This window comes from Lagopus leucura, unplaced genomic scaffold, assembly GCF_019238085.1.
Source record: "Lagopus leucura isolate 7727_CA_CO unplaced genomic scaffold, USGS_WTPT01 Super-Scaffold_100049, whole genome shotgun sequence".
NCBI classification, from domain to species: domain Eukaryota; kingdom Metazoa; phylum Chordata; class Aves; order Galliformes; family Phasianidae; genus Lagopus; species Lagopus leucura.
Genome location: NW_024962295.1, coordinates 458042 through 477601, shown reverse-complemented (window position 1 = coordinate 477601; position 19560 = coordinate 458042). Strand labels below are relative to the sequence as shown.

The 19560-nt window shown below is 40.3% G+C and overlaps 1 protein-coding gene across 9 annotated transcripts in view; it reads left to right on the top strand.

Moving 5' to 3' along the window:
• WDR33 (WD repeat domain 33) overlaps positions 1-19560 on the top strand; it is a 61623-nt gene that overhangs the window by 26941 nt on the left and 15122 nt on the right. For 4 of the 9 annotated variants that reach the window (XM_042885290.1, XM_042885291.1, XM_042885292.1 and 1 more), the window contains exons 8-11: positions 17757-17883; positions 18473-18627; positions 18762-18840; positions 19334-19444. In XM_042885290.1, coding sequence (XP_042741224.1) covers positions 17757-17883; positions 18473-18627; positions 18762-18840; positions 19334-19444 — 472 coding nt within the window. The other 5 variants (XM_042885299.1, XM_042885294.1, XM_042885297.1 and 2 more) reach the window with 5 other exon arrangements.

The following is a 19560-nucleotide window of genomic DNA, read 5'->3' as shown; positions in this document are numbered from 1 at the left end:
CGGTAGTTGAAATGCATACAGACTGTGTGTGTTAAGGGTGGTGGCTTCCTCATATCTACTTGTGAATGTTGGTCAGATCGAAGATTCCAGCAGAAGCAAAATGGTCTGAGTTAGTCTTATGCAAGTTTTTTTTTTAGTAACTCATCTTTTCTGATATAATCTTAAGCAGATATGTGCTCAGAATTAGGCTCTTAATGTCTACAATGAAATCTAGACTTAGATTCCTATAGAAATATGGTATTTCTTAAGAAATATTAGAAGTCTTACATATATATACACACCTATCTATATATCCTTACTGAAAAATGATCCTTGTCTCTGTAGAAGCTTTCCTTGCAAGCTTCTCAACCAGTTCTCTTTAGTGTGTAGATTAAACAATTAAACAGACCTTTTTTTTTTTTTTAATTTTTTAACAGCACATAAGTTCAAAAGCTTTTGTATGTCTGGGTAAGCATAGATTTTTGCAAAGCCTTTGATATTTTCTTTTGCATAATTGTTCATGCTGCAGTTATTTCAGACTATTAGGTAAGCAGTAGCAGGACATAAGCTCAGAGTGATGCTCTGGGTTTAGGAACGAAGCACTTTCCATCAAGTTTGATCATATGAGTAGTACTGTCACGGTGTTGTGTTACGTAATGCTGTATGTTCATGTGGACAGCCTGGCACTGGAAGACAAAGCTTGCACGTTTTCCCTAGAATACAGTAGCACTTTTTTTTCTCTGCCCTACTTGCCTGGCCTTCCTTACTTATTGTGAGAAGTGAGTTGTCCTGCTCATCTCATGTGTCATTTGTAGAAGACAGAGTCAAAAGAGAAATGGGAGAACATACTGCAAAGGCAATATGCAGCAGAGCAGGAGAAAGGGGTAGATAAGAATCCTGAAAAACACCTGGCTGCAAAGTGGCTGGAGATGTCTGTTGTAGCAAATGGAAAGAAAACATGGGAGGCAGTGTCAGTGCAGAAATAAAAATTAATAAAACAGCAGATGGAGTAATGATTGTAAAGAGGCAGCATGAGGAGGTCATAGAATGATAGAATGGTTTGGATTGGAAGGGGCCTTTAGGATCATTTGTTCCAACCCCCTGCTATAGGCAGGGACACCTCCCATAGCCCAGTTGGTCACAGCCCCATCCAGCTGAGAGGAAAATGAAGTTACAGAAATTGCAAATAGTTCTGCTCCTGGCACTGCAGGGATAAATGGGGGCAAACTGTGCCACAAGAACAAGAGAAGGCTAGAGAAGGGGCTGAGTGGCACACTTGGAAGCTGTTGTGAGCAAACACAGGCAAACACATGCACTGTGTACATGTACGTACACTGCACTGTATGTGGAAGCACGTGTGGTGCATATCCATCTGCATCTACATGCATTTTTCCCAAATTAAATCAAATTGTATGTTCTCAGGCCCAATTTTAGATTGGTGAGTGTGAGTATGGCTAGGAACACATCCTGTACTCGTGTTGAAGAGAAGTATGGAGTGCTGTTTTAGTGAGTAGTGCCATAGTTCCTGCCTAGCAGAGACAGAATGCTATCTGTGGAGGTTGATTGGAAACTCAATTTATTTTTTAACCTCCCCCAAGAAGTGCTGTGGGTCTTCGTTATTCTATCCCAAGTTTTGTTTATTTAAATGCTCTAAAACTAGAATGCCCAATGTTGCTATTCAGACCCAAGTCTTGCTGAATTGCTTCAATTATGATATATTCAAAGCACGTATATGCTGCAGAGTTGTACAAAAAGTAATTTTTACATTAAGCGTGCAAGCACAATAAAGATTTATTTTCCATGTCAGTGCCAGGTGAATGCTTCTTGCACCACAGGGAGTTGAGCTCACTCTCTGTAATTGTTATCTCAGTGGAAGCACCTGACACGTAGAGTTCTGCTGCCCTTCCCATTCTGGCCATATGTTCGACAGTTCTAAAGCCCAGGTCAGCTGTATCTTTTTCAAAATGCAGTATTTCCTCAATATTTGTTTATTCTTTATATATATATGAATGTGTTTTGCATCCATGTAAAATGTATGTGCCTTTTTGCTTACCAGATAAGTTTTAAAGCAGCTTATGTATGCATGAGCCTGACCTGAGAAACAGCGTTAAGAACTGCAGGGCTGGAAGAGGAGCGGAGTGCTCCCACTGAGCTCCAGAAGTCTCAGGAAGTAAACTAAAAATTTGCCTTCAGAAAAGCTGAAGCTTAAAATTGGGAAAAATAATACCTTTTAGTAGTAAAAGCAAATCCTGCCTTCTGGTGTGTGTGCAAGTGCACATTTTCTACCGTAACTGGCATAATTTATTTATTTTTAATGATGGAGAAGGAAATGTATTTTAAGTTTTACATTAAAATCTTAGTTGTAAATCCTGCATCACTTTAAAAACCTTTCTTTGAAGGGAGACGTTAGTGCTCCATACACTGGCAGCTGAGCTGGATCTGTTCTTGCCCTTTAAGTGCAAGGTGTAGCTCACAATGCAGTTTCTGGTGATTTCATTAGCAATTACCATTTTCAAAAGATGTTAAGGAAAATAAAGTATAAATATTTATAGAACTTTTTGAGATTTGAATTTGTCTTTATAGCTGGCTGCTGTCTGTCCTCCAAGGCAGTCCTGTTCTAGTTTGTTGTTCAGCACGCCTCAAGGAAGACATAGCTTTTAAGTATTTTAGTTCAGAATTTACATAGCAAGACTTCAAAATAAGGCCTAATGTTCATTAAGAACTGTTTTTCATCAAAAACTGAGGTTCTTTCTGGCTTTATAAATGATGGATACATGCAAACATTAAAATCTGTATCTTTCAATTGAATGAAGAGATTCCTTCCTGCATCCAACTTCCCATCAGCGTAGAATTTCAAAAGAAAGTGAAACATTCTCCTTTAAAAAGACAATTTTCGTGGTTCTTTTGTAGTTAGAAATGCCTAGCACAGCTGGATGTGTGCTTGATATTCACAGGTAAGTAATTTCCCTTTTATGGGAATGCCCAGAAATTTGAGTTGAAACTTGCTTGATCTTTCAGAAATGTTGCCACTGTGAAAGCAAATATTATGACAGAATTAATAGTTCTAATTAAAAACCAACAACATACCATTTGTCTCCTCCTGTAATCCACTGGAAGTTATTCAGAATACCATTTTTACTGTGAGATTTTTCATCTTTTTCTGCTGTTCTCCTACTGGTGCAGTGGAACAGTGTGAGAGCTTTGCTGAATTTTAGATGCCATGCTGTGTTCTTCGAGGCTTTCAAGATGAAAATAGATAAAACGAAGAGCAACCTGTTCTGACCTTACAGCTTTGAGCAGGAGATTGAACTAGAGGATTCTGAGGTTCCTTCCAACCTGACATACTGTGATCTTACGATACTGAGTTCCCTTTTTCTTTTGCCAGAAGGGAAAGAAAGGAACAGAAAATCCAAGTGATTTGACTTCTTAGCCTTGCCTCCATGGCTCTGTATGCGTATGTAATTTCAGTATCTGTAAGAATCCAGCTTTCATGATTACCCAACAGCACGTTGTAGGGATTTAATATTAGTTTCCTGCTTCCTTCTTTGTTTCAAAATTCTGTTGTCTTGAAATGTGTTGTGCATACAGTGCTGGAAAGCCTCAAAATATACCCACAAGCATCAGTCTATTTTCCTTGCTTTCAAAGAAGAACAAAACGCAATTTAGATACTACTTTCCTCTTTAAATTGAATGTGCATGGTTTTGTCCATCTGCTTTGCCATTACTGTCCTTGAACATACATTTTTCTGGATCATCTGTCTGAGCTCTGCAGAGAGCTGCAAGTAGACCTGAGTGTGTTCTTAAACCTTCTTTCTCTGCAGGTAAAGGAGGCGTTAGAAAATGTATTTTTGCTCCCAAGCAAAACCTGGTCCAGATAGGTGTGGGCACAACCAACTGAATACACTATCCCAGGTCCTGACTGCCTTTTTTAGTTGAAAACAAACTATTTAATGTTCAAGTTTAAGTGTATTTGCACAAGACTGCAAAATACTAAATGTAATTTTGAGACTACAAATTAGCTTAAAGTCAACAGGAAATGAGAAACTCCTTCCTCTTGAATCATTCTTTGCTAAGTTCTAACCAGACCTACTCTGTTGCTTCTGTTTTTCTCTGAGAAAATTCTACAATTTCAAGATATAATAGAAATCCAATGAAACGGAATTTCAGTTGTTAGTGGAGAAAGTGCAGGAATCTTTATGACTGCTAACAATGAGCTTAGAAAGGAAGAACAACTCCTCCCAAAATCTGTAATGCAGTTCCTCCTTCTGAATTGTGATTATTGGGCACCAATGAGCAGTACTTTGTGGGCAGCTCTCAGGCACACTTGTGTATAGCATAGCATGAGAGGTCTCTGTTCTCTTGCTACTGGCAAGATCTCTGCTTGGTGTGTTGCAGTGTTGCTGCTGGCTGTGCTTGGTCAAGAAGAATCTTACCTTTTGCTCTTTCTCATTTATACACAATAGTTACGCAGAAAAAATGCTTTAACAGACTAACTGGCATAGTAAGAAAAAAAAAGATGTAAGAAAAATGTAAAGTGCCAGTAACCTGTGTTATGGACTCAGTCTTGCCTCATTTTAGGTTAGCTGACATAGTGGGTAACAAGAAATCATATCTTCCCTGCAGGGCTCGCTCCACGCTATCAAACTCTCACAAGCAGTGCTTAACTCTTGCTTCCCTAGCATGTTTTCCACTTACCTAAAGCCAGTGTAAGAGGTGCTATCTCTGCCATGTGTTTTGTCCCATAGTCGTCATTATTTTGGCCAATTTGTTATTTCTTGTGACAACTGATATCAACGATGTCCATGACTGTGTGTTTCTGTAGATCACTGTTGTCCATGTGGAGACCCCTGTTATGCATAGACTTGAAAGTGAGCATTTGGTGTCGAGGCTAGGAAAATAAAAAGCTCAGTGCGCTCAGACAACTTTGTTATTGCATTGAATTGCTCCAGGGATCAAAGGTAGGTTCTCTGTCTTTCGTGCCATTCAGAGCTTATCAGGAGTATAATTTGTTTCCTAAGGAACGGAGAAAGTTGGTCATTCTTGCCATCTGTGTCAGCATATTAGGTTTGTCATTGCTGCCACGCGCTACGCTTGCTGACAGCTTCAAAGCAGGCGTTTATAAAAGTGTAATCAGGACTTTTAATACTGGTATTAAACTTAGCCTGTGTTCACAGTACAGAACTGGAACGGCAGAGGCTTTAAGCTGCGAGTGCTGTCCTGCCAGCCATTGCTGTGGAGATGTTGCTGCTGCTTCCTGTCTGACAAAACATCCTGCTTGCTCAGAGGCTTCTTGGCATGCTGTGTGCTTCTCCCATTGCCGTTTTCTTTTTCCTGCATCAGGGAATCCTTCAAGAAATACACAGCCTTTCTTCCTGAGCGCACTGACTGCATGCGTTTCAGTCTACAGTTTCAGCATGATGATGTCCGTGCCCAGTAAGCCCAGATGGAAGTACTGGTAATGAAGTGTCTATGTTCTGCACAATGGTTGGACTTGCATTAGTGTCTGCAGAATCTTGACCTGTCAGGTATGGTCACTGGGACATGTAGCAAGCCCATAGCCCTTTACTGAAAGTCAAAGGAGGTTTTAATAATGATAATTTATTCCAGAGAAATTATTTACTGGAAGTATCAAGTCATTTTTAACCCGTTATGAACTATTTAATGGAACAAAATATTATTTTTGTTCCAATATCCTGGTTATATTTGAACATCTGAATTTTTATTTTTTTTTGCAAGATGACAAAATGCAGTAAGGAGTTGGCATGAAGTTTTCCTGAGAAATGCCATGTGGGGTTTCTTGAAGCATAGTACATCGCAGTGATCTAACAAAAACAGTTTAGTTATGGTGCCTGGAAATGAGCAATTTCAGGAGTTCGTATTAGAATTTAATGTTATGAGACTGCCATAGGAGTAACCTTAGAAATTAATTTTGCATTTGATAGGCATGAAAAACATCCAGTTAGTTCTCTTGCAGTGTCTACTCTTTGCCATCCTTGCACGGAATGCAGGGCAGGAGTGAAAAGCAAATTCATTTTCTCCAATTTAGTATGGTCCATCACTGTGCTGCCAATTACTGTGAGCTGGACACCTGCTGATTTAAGGAACATGGTGTACCAATGACGTCCTGTGAATGGATCTCCAGCTCCAACCTATCTGAATAAATTACTGGTAGTGAAAGGTGAGCAACTGTATTCATCTAGTAGGAGCTCATCCCTGGCAAGAAAGTTTCTTTTCGTTCACTTAGTAGAAGAAAAGTCCATTCCTAAAATCCTGTTAGCTATACTAGGCTCTAAGTTTACTCATTTGTACCTGAGAGCAGGAATAATGTGTTTTGCTGCTCGTTTTGCAGTAGGATTTCTGTCATGCATAGCTCTCTAAAGGCATTGTGTAAAAATGGAACTCCTCAGTGTTTTCTCTTCTGAAAAAGATGCACTGATACAGAATCACGGTCAGCATGGCTGTTATGCTGTCTTGAGGAGTGTAGGATGCTGCTGATGGCATACACATAATCGAAGCTTAATCATCAGTAGATGAACCACCTGTTACCCTTCAAGCCAGGTATTTCTCCACCTGCTGTACCTTTTTCTCCTCTGTAGTGCTTTGTCACAGCTGGTTGTGTTCTTGGCACATTGACACTTGTAATGCTGCATCATCTGGCAGCAGATAATTCAGAAGGGAATGTGTTCCAAAACCAGACACTAGCCTAATGAAGGTGTGTATTCTGTGTACTAAAGCAATAACTGTATTTTAACTTGCACTGAAAATAAACTGTTGACATGGGATTGTACCTGATAAAGCTTCCTTTTTTTATTAACCTCTTCAAGTTAAAATGTTCTTTGATGCTCCCACAGTGTTGCTGTATTAACAAATATATTAAAAATCAAAGTGTGAATTTGGCAGAACTGCCATCTTGTGCCATTTTAGCAGCAGATATCTTTGTTTTTCCATCTCCTCGGTGGTTTCCTCCTTGGCACTGGTGTGCTCTTACAAATCCTGTGCTAAAACAAGAGATGCCGGCTTCTGTGAAAGTCATCTTCTTTGGTCTCTGCTTCTGTTAGTGTTTGAATGGGACTGCATATGGAGAAATATCTGTATCATGGGAGCTGAGGCTTTGCTACTTCTTGTGCAGTCGCTCACTTGAGTTACCAGTGATTTCATTTCACAGAAGATTCCTAAAGTCCAGCTTCCTACAAGAGAAGTGCTGCGCTTTCCCATTTCTCAGCCTGCTTAATTCAACACTGCACAGACAGACAGTAGTGTAAAATGGTTTTTATTGGAAGAGCACAGATCAGTTCCATTCAGGGGTCAGGAGAGCAGCCTTTTAATGGTGATGGTGTCTTCACTGTTTGTGCTCCTAATCCACATGCTTTGTTCTTCTGCTATTTTGCAGGCATTTGCTGTTTTTACAAAAGCACTGCCTTTTAGCTTCTGTTTCGCATCCCTGCTTTCCTATATGGACCCAGTTCACAGTTATTCTGTGGGCTGGTTTATACAGTTCTGAGACTGGAAAGGTATTTTTTTATACTTCCTCTCTCATTTTTTTCATCTAAGGTTGCAAACTCTTAAAAACTGCAACAAAACATTGAAAGGAGCTTAGACTCCATAGTGAGAAGGTTCTTTCTGAATGCTCTCTGTACTATCTGTGAGGTAAGCACTTATGTTCAGCCTTTTATTTTAAATTCTCATTATCTACTTGAGATTTTCTTTTGGTGATTTGAGACCACTTTTTTTTTAACACAGCTATTGACTCACTCACACGATGGAGGCGTAGCAGATATCTTTTGTGATGGTGTTTTCATATAATGCACAATACTGCTCTGAAACTGGAAGTCATGGCCCACAGATAACTTGCATATGTTTTCAACTTCTATTCCCAGAATAGCAATCATGAAAATTCCACTACTAATACAGATGGTGCTGTGGTAGCCTTGTAACAAAGAATTCTTGCAGGCAAGATCAATATTTCAGGGGAAAAAAAAAGGGTTTTTTTCTCAGCACTTTTGTGGATGTGGTGTGGATTGTTCCTTTTCTCCTATGCATGCATTTAACAGATAAACATTCCTTATCTTGGGTTCTCATTTTTGCCCACATATTTTGTGCAATCATTAGATCTGATTTCTTCTCTGCTTTAAAAAAAAAAAAAAAAAAAGAAGAAGAAGAAGCTTTAAAAAGATCTTTTTTTTTAAACTTCAGAGAGTTCAAGACAATGTTTTTGGTGCTTGTGTGGAGGGGTGTGCAATGGCATCACGAAGGTGTTTGCATCAGCTGTAGATGTGGCTTTGAAGGTTTTTCTGCTTAATTCATGATATCCACTTACTATAGAGGTATAACTGCATATGATTTAATGATGCTTTCCTGCAAACCTCCACATCATTCTTCTTACACTTACTCTGGAGCTTTTTAACATGGTACTGTGTGCATTCACCTGTAAATTCAAATACAGATTCGGTCACAGACTGTAACACAGGGAAAGAACACAATGCTGGCTGCAAAACTCATGTCTTGTCTTTTTTATAGTCATTACTTCTTTGAAGTTATTCATTTATATATACCCTGTTGTCATTTCAAGAAGCATAGGATTCAAAGAAGCATCCAAACCGTCTGTACTTGATATGGTTTAATTCCTGTGTCCTCTGCTCCAGTCTTGAAAGAGAAGTCTCTTAATATGTCACATAGCAAACCTTTCTCACGCTTTTTTTTTTTTAGTGAAAAAATCAAATACCTCTTTTATTGTTCCCGTTTGCTTCTGCCACCAGTAAATGATTCCAAGAACAGCATTTTCCACCAACTGCCATCAGCAATTGCTGTTTAGAGATGCTTAATTGTTGGCAACCTGCCTTGGCCTTTCTGTCTCTCACAACCAACTGTGATGTTCTCCTTTTTTTTTTTTTCCTCCCCCTGGTTTTGATACATGAGTTATTTAATAATTAAATAACTCAGAGATACTGAGTTATTTAAGTGCTCTTTGGGTTGCTTTATCCCATTTCTTCCTGCTGACATCTCTCCCTTTCTTTGTTAGGCTTAGGTTGCACAAAACCTAAACCTAAAACCTGGTAAGTTTTCAGCGCCATCTTTTTTCCCCTCCCATCTCTGTTCAATCTCATGCAAAGAACTCTGCTGTTTGGCTCATTCGTGTGCTTATGGAATTTAAAGAAACACATGAGGATGCTTGGTATTTATTAGAGCTTTATTGATACTTACACAGCCACTCTCTACAGAGCAGTTGCTGAAGCAGGAGCCCTATTTTCAGAATTTAGATAAAAGGGTTTGGATTTCTCTACTTAAATCAGAGCTTCGATCTTTAAATCTGAAAGAGGAAAAGATTTTGCAAAAGATTTCAAGAATGAATAGGTGGATGGAAAGAGGATGGGCTGCAGGTGTGGTGGTGATACAGGAAAGCTAAAAGAAGTAAGCAGCAATGTGGAAATTTGGAACAAGGCTGCAATAGCACAGTCCTTGTTTCTCTCTTTCCTGAGTTCAGTTTTTTCTTACTGCTTGGTTAAAGTTTCAGTGGAAGATATTAGTTCTGTCAAGCCTCTGTTACATTATTCAAACTTATTTTGCTCCTGCATTTGTTTGCACTGAAAATGCTTTTTTCTATTTATTTTCTTAGTTTCTCTTCGTTAGCCTTGAGATCAGTAATAGAGTAGATATGTTTGTGAGTCGCTGTATGATTTTATGTGCCATATTTTTTTCTTCCTGATATGCTGCTCATTTTTTTTTTTTTGTTACTGACTTTTCATAACTCACAGCCCTTTCATATTTCAGTTGTTTGAAAATTGATCCCTTGCCCTTGAGGTGAGAGCTTTCCTATTTGTTGAGCTTTATCTCTGTATAGGGAGAACAGTGCTTTGTAACTGGGGCCAGTGCCATGTGCTTTGCTTTCTGCCACCAGCTTGTTTCAGTGGACCCGCTGCTGCCTGGTTAGCTCAGTCCTAGTGCTGCTGTAAAATGCAGAGAGCAGTTTATGTGGTCTCTATCAGTGTGTCCCTTCTTGGATCTCGTATACTTGCTAAGTGCTTGGATTACTGAGACCAGTAAATCCTTTCCTAGAGGCTACGCAGAGTCTGGCAGTCTTTCTTTTGTCCCCACACTTTACACCTGGACTGACTGCTTCTCACCTCATGAGAGCAGGTGCTCATGGAGTATTTGTCCTTGAACTGTTCTCCTGACTTCTGTGAACCTAAACTCATGATTCCATTGCATAAAATGATAATGGGCTCGTACTTATGAGAGGTTCTGTATCAGTAAATGAGCTATCAAAAGTAGCTTGCCTACTTTTTCATTGGCAAGAAAAAGATTTCTGTATACGTGCATATATTTCTGTGTGTGTATATACATATATATATATATATTCTGTATATGTTCCCTTAAAGTGGAAAGCTGCCTGGCCAAGCGTTCCTCTTTTTGAGTGGCCAGGTAACCATCACCATCTCTAGAAGTCATCTGATTGTCTGGTAGAGAAGACAGTTGATAGTGCCTCTCCTCAGTGGGATTTAAAGTAGGATCCTGCCCTGCAGTCTCAGCCACAAATGGCATTGAAACCTATTTGAAAGAATGGGTTAAGGAAGATCAGTTTGACTGAAGGATCTCAGCTGTCTTTGTTGGATACTTTTGTTGAAAGATTCTGGGTTTCCTTGGAAGCAGCGGCGTATCAAATTGGAGAAAAGTAGAAGACTTCACACAACTTCTTTAGCTGCAATCCCCAGTGTGGTCTGTAGGTTTTTAGCAGCTTGCTGAAAGGTTTCTGTTCACATGACCACAGCAGTGCTTTGGAGCTTGGGTTTGGGCACTCAGCTTAGGGACAAACTGCTTTTCTCTTGAGACAACTGGATCATCAGCAGAACTGTAACAAGCTTATAACAAGATGTTATACTGAAAATGATTATTGATGGTTTACTCTTAGCATTTGTAGAAGTATCTGGGTCTTCCCTGAGTTTGGAACTAAACATTCCAACTCTAGTTCTTCTTGTAGTTGAAGTGCATAGCTTCAGGCCAGCTGCTGATGAATTATGTAGTGTCCCCCAGCTTCCTTCCTCTTCCTTACTTGCTAACTTCCCACGATGAAGTCTAGGATGCACACAATTTCTGTAGTAGCTTCAAGTTGACGTGAAATTTTGTCTAAATCAGTGCTGTGTTTTTGTGTTCCTTGCATTGCTTCTCGTAATATTCACTGCAAATGTCAGACTCTCCTCAGTGATACGTTTGGCACAGGTTAAGTGTAACAGACAAAGGTTTGCCCCACGCCTGCCGATGGGACAGCTTGGTGACTGCAAGTGAGTAAACATTTTAAATAATTGAGTATTTTAACAAGCATCTTATGTACATGTTTAAAAGGCAGCAACAACAATGGAGCTACTGTAGGATCAGAGCACTGTAAATTTGAATTGCTTACTAGAAGTTTAACCTCAGGCACCGGCTGTTGGCACGTTCCTTGTTTGGTCCGTGTGCGTTCTGACTGAACAGCAGTTGAAGAGTTACTTTTGAGATTGAGATTGTCGATGTGAGGCTCCGAATGCCGTGACGTTGTGATCAGGTTTGTGATGTTGCTGGATCCTTTTTGAAGCTGCTGGCTCGGGCTGTGAGCAGGCTCCAGAGACACCAGTTCTGTTTGTTTGGGGGGTTTCATTGGGAACATTGAATGGGGAAGCTCCTGCTCCTCTGGGAGTTGATTTTGGTTTTGTTTTTACCACAAAAAGCCCATGCTGCCCAGCAAGTTCGTTCTGTACCCAAACACAGCGCTGTAAATCTGTGCAGAATGCTGACCGATGATGTACAAAATAATTGGATTTTTTGTCTTCTGAGTTAGCACTTTTTCTTCCATTGGAGGACTCTCAGTTCTATTCCTGGACACCGTTGTGCTCTGTTATACTCACCCCTTTTCTGTATGGAATTACACAGTAATTGCCACTTAGTACTAGAGATCCATCTTGTCTGATGGCTTATGACAGCAGGCACTTGTTAGATGCCACATAAGCTTTTTAAAATCCAATGGCTGATGTCAGACACTTGAGAGGAAGGTGCCAGAAAACAAGCAGTAAAAAACTGTCAGGCAATTTCTCCCTGAGGGGAGTGGGTTTTGGGGCTCCTATGAGCTGGTTATGTTACAAAAGATAACATTTTTTCTCGTATTGCTGTTCATTTTTTAATATTTCCTGTACATCTATTTTTACTATCGTTAAATGTAAATACCATTCTAAATAAATGCTTTCTGTCAATGACAAGCAAGTGTGTTGCTGCTTTCAAAGTAGGCTAGCTAATTTTTGAACAGAGAACATCTCGTCCCAGCTACTTTTCAAATGAAATAACCAGCAACGAAAAAGATGTTCCACCTTTTGCAATTTAAAGAAGTCCTCTTCGTTCTCGGATGAGTACCTGCAAAGGGATAATACATGTTGTGAGGTTTTTGTGGCCATGTATGCCTAGGTGCAGAGCAGAATCCAGGCTGCCTTGCCCTAAATGGTGCAACTCTTAGCACTGTTGACAGCCTGGCTTTGTCCGCACTGCCATGGTTGTGGCATAAGATGCTGGACAGTTTTAACTTGGTGTGGCTTCCTCTCTCTGTCCTGTTTTCCCTGTCTCTTCTCACAGGCTATCTCTGGGCTTCCTGATTACTTCCTATTTAAGATCAGTAATGACTTCTCTGTTAGAATAAATAATGACTGTTGTATTGCAGTGACCATTATACTGCATTTCCAAACGTCACCACGTCGATGTACTTTGTGACAGAGATGCACTTAGTGCATGTGTAGTGGTAAGCTAGAAAGTCTGCACACTGGTTAACGCAGGAAAAATGTTACATTTTTGATACTAAAATGTCTTGCTGTTAATAATCTACATATAACTTACCTGTGTCTTACGATTAGGAATTGTGAAATGTGCACACTTCATGCATTGTCATTTAGTTCTCACTTCTAAGACAATGTTAAGCAGCTCCTTCTGTTACAGATGCTGGTTCCCTGACTTCCAGTGCTGTTGCCCAACCTGCTATCAAGCTTATTTTGCCTCTCTATTTTACAATGTAAACAGGAAATAACCTGTAAATGGGATAATGCTCAAAGAAGGCCAGTCAGTTAAAAAGGGAATGTGTTTCTACAATGATTGCAGATTCTGCCATGAGTGCATTCAGTGATTTAAGGAAAGAAAATAACTCACACCTTTTACCAACATTTAAAATAGATATTTTCAGGTGTGTAGTTGTTGTTTCTGTTCAAAACAAAGTATTTCAGCTTTGGAGGTTGCTCAGCATTCATTTTAAACGCAGAGAAGCATTTAAGCACTGGCTGTAACGTGTGAGTTGTCCCATTATATGAAGGCTGAACCCTGCATGACCCAGTTCCCACTTAGACCACCATGCAGATGTTTTCCCTGCTCCGTATTAATCCTTATGTAAAACATTGTCACTGAATTTCAACAGATACAAAGAATTCAGATTCCTACATGCCATTACTAGCAATAACTTTTAACAGAAGGTTCTTTTCATTATCTGTTGCAGTGCATTTGCCACTCTGAGAGCACATCACTGGCATTATGCTCAAGCTTCTCCTTGTTGGTTTTTGCAGAATTCAGACTGCTCACTGAGTGGTGCAAGTCCTATTGGGGTTTGTATGTGCCAGTACCAAACTCATTTACAGAAACTCATTCTGGGGGCTGTTTGACTTCTTGCATTTCAGTCTTACTTCCTGTTCAGAAGAATTGAGCTGGGAAACCTCGTTTGCTCAGATCTACCTCATTAATGTTTAATGATTGTTTTGGTTTATTTTTAACCTTTTGATTCCACAACTGACAACAGGATATATACACGACTGGCAGGATATATATATTTATTTGTTTGCTTTTGTAAGCAACTTTTTTTCTGGAAAGAATACAGTGTGATAATAGAGCTGTAAAGATGGGCTTTGTAAACAAGGCTTAATTATGTCCCATTCAGCTACTGGTGTAGAGAAATGTTGATGTGATATGGGAGATGTTCCTTGTAGGTGGATTAAAACCCCACCAGTCTCCCCAGGTACCCTATTTAATATACCAGCAAAGAGCTAGAGAACAGCTTGGTGAGCAAATTAAGGAAAACTTGACTTGGGGAGACACGGATCTGAAAGTATGGTGGGAGGCATTGGTAAAGACTGAAAGGAGCTTTGCCTTTGATTTCTTATTCATCAACCTCCCACAGTATGCTAAGAAGAACAAACATACTGTGAATCTCTAGATAGAGAGTTTCTGCAGTGTTCGTTCTGGGAGTGGAGAGTGGAAGTCAGTCTTGTTCATAGGACAGCTTTCAGGAGGTGCGTGGTTCTCATGATATGAAAGTGTTCTTTGTCCTAAGTTAATGGAATTAATTTATCCTTACCCTTACTGCCAACCTGGTCAGTGTTGTGTAAGCAGCGCGTAAGAGGAGTGTTCTCATTTCTGGTAGATAAGAGGTACTCAGCTTCTAAATGAGATTTGCATGGAAGCAGGGAATTGCTAGGTTAGCGGATAACTGCCAGATGTAGTTTAAAAAGCCTTCTATAAGAGTAGAACAGGCAAAATAATCCAATTTGTCAGCAATCCGGAACCAACTAACAAAGGCTAAGGGAATTATATAGAAAACAGATCCTCTTTCCATTAACAGGGCTGTTCCCAGTTGTCTTGGCCTTGCAGGTGGTCTTGTTCCTTTTTGCTGGTGGGGCTGGTGGTAAGGTTTCATGGCTTTATTTTGAATGCTTTGGAAATAGCCCCTTGCAGAGGACCTGCTCTTCCAGGACGTGTTGTGTTCCGTCAGGGCTGTGGATTACAGGGAAGGGAACGTTCTTGTGGAATGATGCAAAGCCTTCGGGTCAGACCAATTCAAGGTTACACAGCACTATTCACCCTCCCTTTCCCCCCCCCCTTCTATAACAGCCTTGTTTTAAAGGGGAAAGAAACAGCATTGTTGCAGTTTGTGCTCATTTTCTGTGCTCAATCTTCAGAACATACGCTGTTACAGAGGTCTGTTTGGTTTTGAATGTGGGCGTACAAGAAGGTGATCTAAAGGAGTATCACCTCAGTATGCGTATAAGCCATCCAAAAATTGCTGAGGATTGAGAAATTTCAAAATATTATTAACATCAATTGGTGTGCCCTCAAAATAGGGCTCATTTCTGGGGGAAAGGCTGTAATGGAAAATGTTCAGCTGCAGCAGTAAACATGATGTATCTATCCACACTAAATACTTTACAGGCTGTGATAGAAGGACTGTGATCCAAACTTGATTTTTTTTTACACTATATTTCATATTCACTCAGTTGTGTGTAGAAATGAGGTTGAGAGGAAAAACAGGATCTTAAATTTCTACTTTTTCATACTTGTGACACGTTGGGTTTGATCAAGCGCTATTGCCCACGATCTTGTACAGCCTGTTACTCCTTCCAGCCTCCAGAATTGCTTATCAGTGTCCTTAAAGAACAGGATAAGTTGTCTACAAGTATTAACAACCAGCACTTTAATTAATTAATGCCCAGTTCAGAAATCCCCAATGCATATGGAAAAAAAAACAACTAGTGAAATACTTCCCTCATACCCGAATGTCTGTGCTCTGGGGATAATATGCCGTAACTGCCAAGCCTGGTTTCTGCCAGGCACAGCAGTGCTGTGCTGCACCATCACGATTGCTCCCTATGGGGGTGTTTGCAGGATGGGTGCTTAGGCAGCTGTGTTTCAGAACTTGACGCTGAACTCGAACCAGGTTGCCCAGTCTGAGCCTTTTTTTTTTTTACCTTGGGATACACATTTGTGTTGGTTTAACTCACGTTTGTTTGATCTCCAAAGAGTCAGGCCTTGCACAGGGTGAGCCGTCATCCAGACTGAGATGGCCTTCTGCCAGCACCTCATTTACTGGCTGCAGGCTTACCAGCCAGCCAGCAGCCCTTTGTCTCTAAGCTCTCTTCCATTACAAAGTCTCTTTATTTCAGGAGCAGCAAAGGACAAAGTCATTCCAGTCCATGTGGTTAGGTACTTTACGTTTCTGCTGTTTGTATTGTTTGGGGTTTTTTGTTTTCTACTACTGGTATTATTTGAGTGTTCCAGTCTGAACGTGTTTTCCTCCAGTTCATCCGGTTACTGACCGTAATGGACCATTTCCATTCCTCTTGAATTCAAATCTGCTGTCTTTTCCTGAGAGGATGCAAGATAACGGGTACCTACAGAATGCAGCTGAAAATCTGCAAACATGAGTTTGCCCCTAACTATTGAGGAGGAGTACTCTATTCCTGCTGGCAGAGTTGCTCCTCCCAGATACACACTCAGCATTCAGTTTCGCCTTCTGGTTGAGAGGTGGACTCCGGCAGAGCAAATCCAGACACACAGTGCCTTTTAGTTCTTGCTGCATCAGAAGAATAAGAAAAAGGGGAATCAATACATCCCGGTGTACCCTTCTGTTGGCAGGAAGGAGCAGTGCTTGCATGGTCTTTGCAGCCTGAAGACCCTGTTCTTCCTTGAGACCATGCATATTCTGCAGCAGTTCTGCCTGCTGCGACTGGGAGAGGAGAGTTGGGTACCTTCATCCATGATGATATCCTTATGTTCAACTACGGTTGTGTTCATTTCTCTTTGGGTCAAGAATCTCTTCCCTGCCTGTCTTGCTGTAGATGATGGAAGGGTGGAGGTTGCACTCATTTGATTGAGGGAGTGCTTTGTGTCATCAAATTTTGCTTTTACTGTGTGATGGAAGTATAATGCTCCAAATTTGATTCTTCTGTCATCTCAGGAAAATTTCAAGTCATATATTTTTCTTACTGAATTGAGACCAATATCAAGCAGTGTTTTGCTGCTTCAGGTTCCATATTGCACCTTGAAGGAAAGCAGTGCAGTAGGAACTGTCTGATAGGAACCATTTGTCTCTGATGCAGAATGCTACCATTCTTCCATACCGTGTTATAACTAGTGCCTCTGTGTTGCAGACAGCCATTCCTTTCTCATCTCACTTTTTGCTGTAGCTAGCACATGCTGTCTCATTTTCTGACATTGACTATCATGTTACTGTTGGCTTTCTGTTGGTGTTGGCTGGCAGGGAGAGATACTGGAGAAGGAAATCTCCATTCATCATTTTATCTCTAAATCCTTCTAATTCCTTTGTAGTGGCAATGAATGTTTCTTCTTTAAGTTTTTGCTCTGAGCAATTGGTTTAAAATGAAATCATAGAATCATATCTTAGAATGACAGAATGGCTTGGGTTGGAAGGAACCTCAAGGATCATCAGTATTGTGAAGGTTTTTCTCTCCTTACTTCGGGCTGCTAGAAAAACCTAATAACAGACTTTACATCGAAGATTTCTTTTCATCATATGCTATTTTAGTTTTCAGATCTGTGATTTAAGCTCTTGTTTTCTGACAGAACAACAGAAGAGTAGTGTGGATGGGATGGGAACATAAATGCATTTGCTTTTCGTTCCTGCAGTACTTGAGAGAAAGTGAAATGTCACAGTGTATTTTTCTTTTAACACCCCCATAGAAATGCTGCTTCATGCTGTGTGTCGCTGTAGGATCAAAGCCTAAGAGTACCACTGGAGCCACCTTAGAGAGCTTTTATATTGAAGTGAGCCTCATTTTTGATCTATATCCTGAAGAGAAGATACTCTCAATGATTAGTGCTACTTAAATATCTCTGGGGAGTTCTTATTTAATTTGATTTTGTTTTGTGATTTGTGTTGTATGATTTTGTTTATTTTTACATCGCGGTTGTAAGAGGTGAACCCTTCAGTTTTCTGTGCTTCCTCAATTTGATTGAAATTTCTAAACAAACAACTTGTACGTTATTAACAGGACATGGAGCAGATGTGAAATGTGTTGACTGGCATCCGACAAAGGGTTTAGTTGTATCAGGAAGCAAAGACAGCCAACAGCCGATCAAGTTCTGGGATCCAAAAACTGGCCAGAGCCTTGCCACGCTGTAAGTCCATGCCCACACCCTTTGCTTTGCTCGAATACAGGCTGACTTCAGGTTTGTCTCTTTTTAGCTTATTACCTCACATCTTTCCAGCCATGTGCAATTACTTCAAACAGAAAGCTAATACTTTAATTGTGCCAGAAAATCTAGAAATTAGGTGAACTCTAAACTTCAAAAATAGTGAATTTAATCACAGCATCACCAAGGTTGGAAAAGACCTCCAAGATCATCCAGTCTGACCACCCATCTACTACCAATATTGCCCAATAAACCATGTCCCTTAGGACCACATCTAAGTGTTTCTTGAACATCTCCAGGGATGGTGTTTCAACCAGCTCTCTGGGCAGCCCATTCCAGTGGCTGATCACTCTTTCAGAGAAGAAATGTTTCCTAATATCCAGCCTGAATCTCCCCTGGTTTCAAAGTACAAATAGCAACATCCAGGCATACGGCACAGAAAGGTCTGCTATCCTAGCTTAGTAGCCTGACCTGCTTTGTTGTTGACCTCAATATTCGGAACTGATAAATAATCATGTTTGATTTGTCTGAGAAATTGATATCTGGACAAACAATTTTCTTTCTGCGCCTGCAGACACGCTCATAAGAACACAGTGATGGAGGTGAAGCTGAATCTGAATGGCAACTGGTTGCTAACAGCTTCTCGTGACCATCTCTGCAAGCTCTTTGACATTCGTAACCTGAAAGAGGAACTTCAGGTCTTCAGGGGTCATAAGAAAGAGGCCACAGGTCAGTAGTTGTTTGATATTGCAATGTTTTCTCAGTACGCTTGGATTAAAAATGAAAGTTCTTGAGATCCTGATTTACATGAGGTAGGAATTCTAGTGTCATACGTTCTGATTGTCAGTTATTTTGTATTTCAGCTGTGGCCTGGCATCCTGTTCACGAGGGGCTGTTTGCCAGTGGAGGGTCTGATGGCTCTTTGTTATTCTGGCATGTTGGGTACGTAGCATTTTCACCAGCACGTTGGAAAGGTGTTGGTCAGATGCTCAGGCTGTTACATGAAACACACAATACACTTTCCACTTTTGAATGCATGTTTATCGTTTTACTCTATCACTGAGGATTTTTGTGAATAGGCTTCGTTTCTAAAGCTATATTTTAAAGGATAAATTGCTTGTATACAGTGTAGTCTTTTCTTGAGGGGTGATCAGTGATTAAAGCTGCTAGTTTCATAGAGCTTCTCATGGTGCATTGTAATTATTTTACTTTTAAACGAATAGTTTTAACATTTCCTATGCAATTAAATTCCTGCTTAAGTACAACTGTGCATCATGAATTCGTGCAATAGAAAAATACCTGAGGCTTATTTTTACTGAAGTAGGGGACAGAGGAACAGGAACACCAGGAACACCTAAATAGCAGAAGTTTTGTATTGTATCTGAATCAGATAATCTTCTCTGTGATAGCTGTTTGTTTTTTTTTAATGCATCAGGGTTGAGAAGGAGGTTGGTGGAATGGAAATGGCCCATGAAGGAATGATCTGGAGTCTGGCGTGGCATCCCCTCGGACACATTCTCTGCTCGGGCTCAAATGATCACACCAGGTATTTTAAAATATGCAAAGAAGGAGTCTGAGGGGATGTGTGTATGTTCAGAACCATACAGGGTGCTTGGCATTGGTGAACAAAGAGAGGTTCTGATACACAGCCAATGGGCAAAG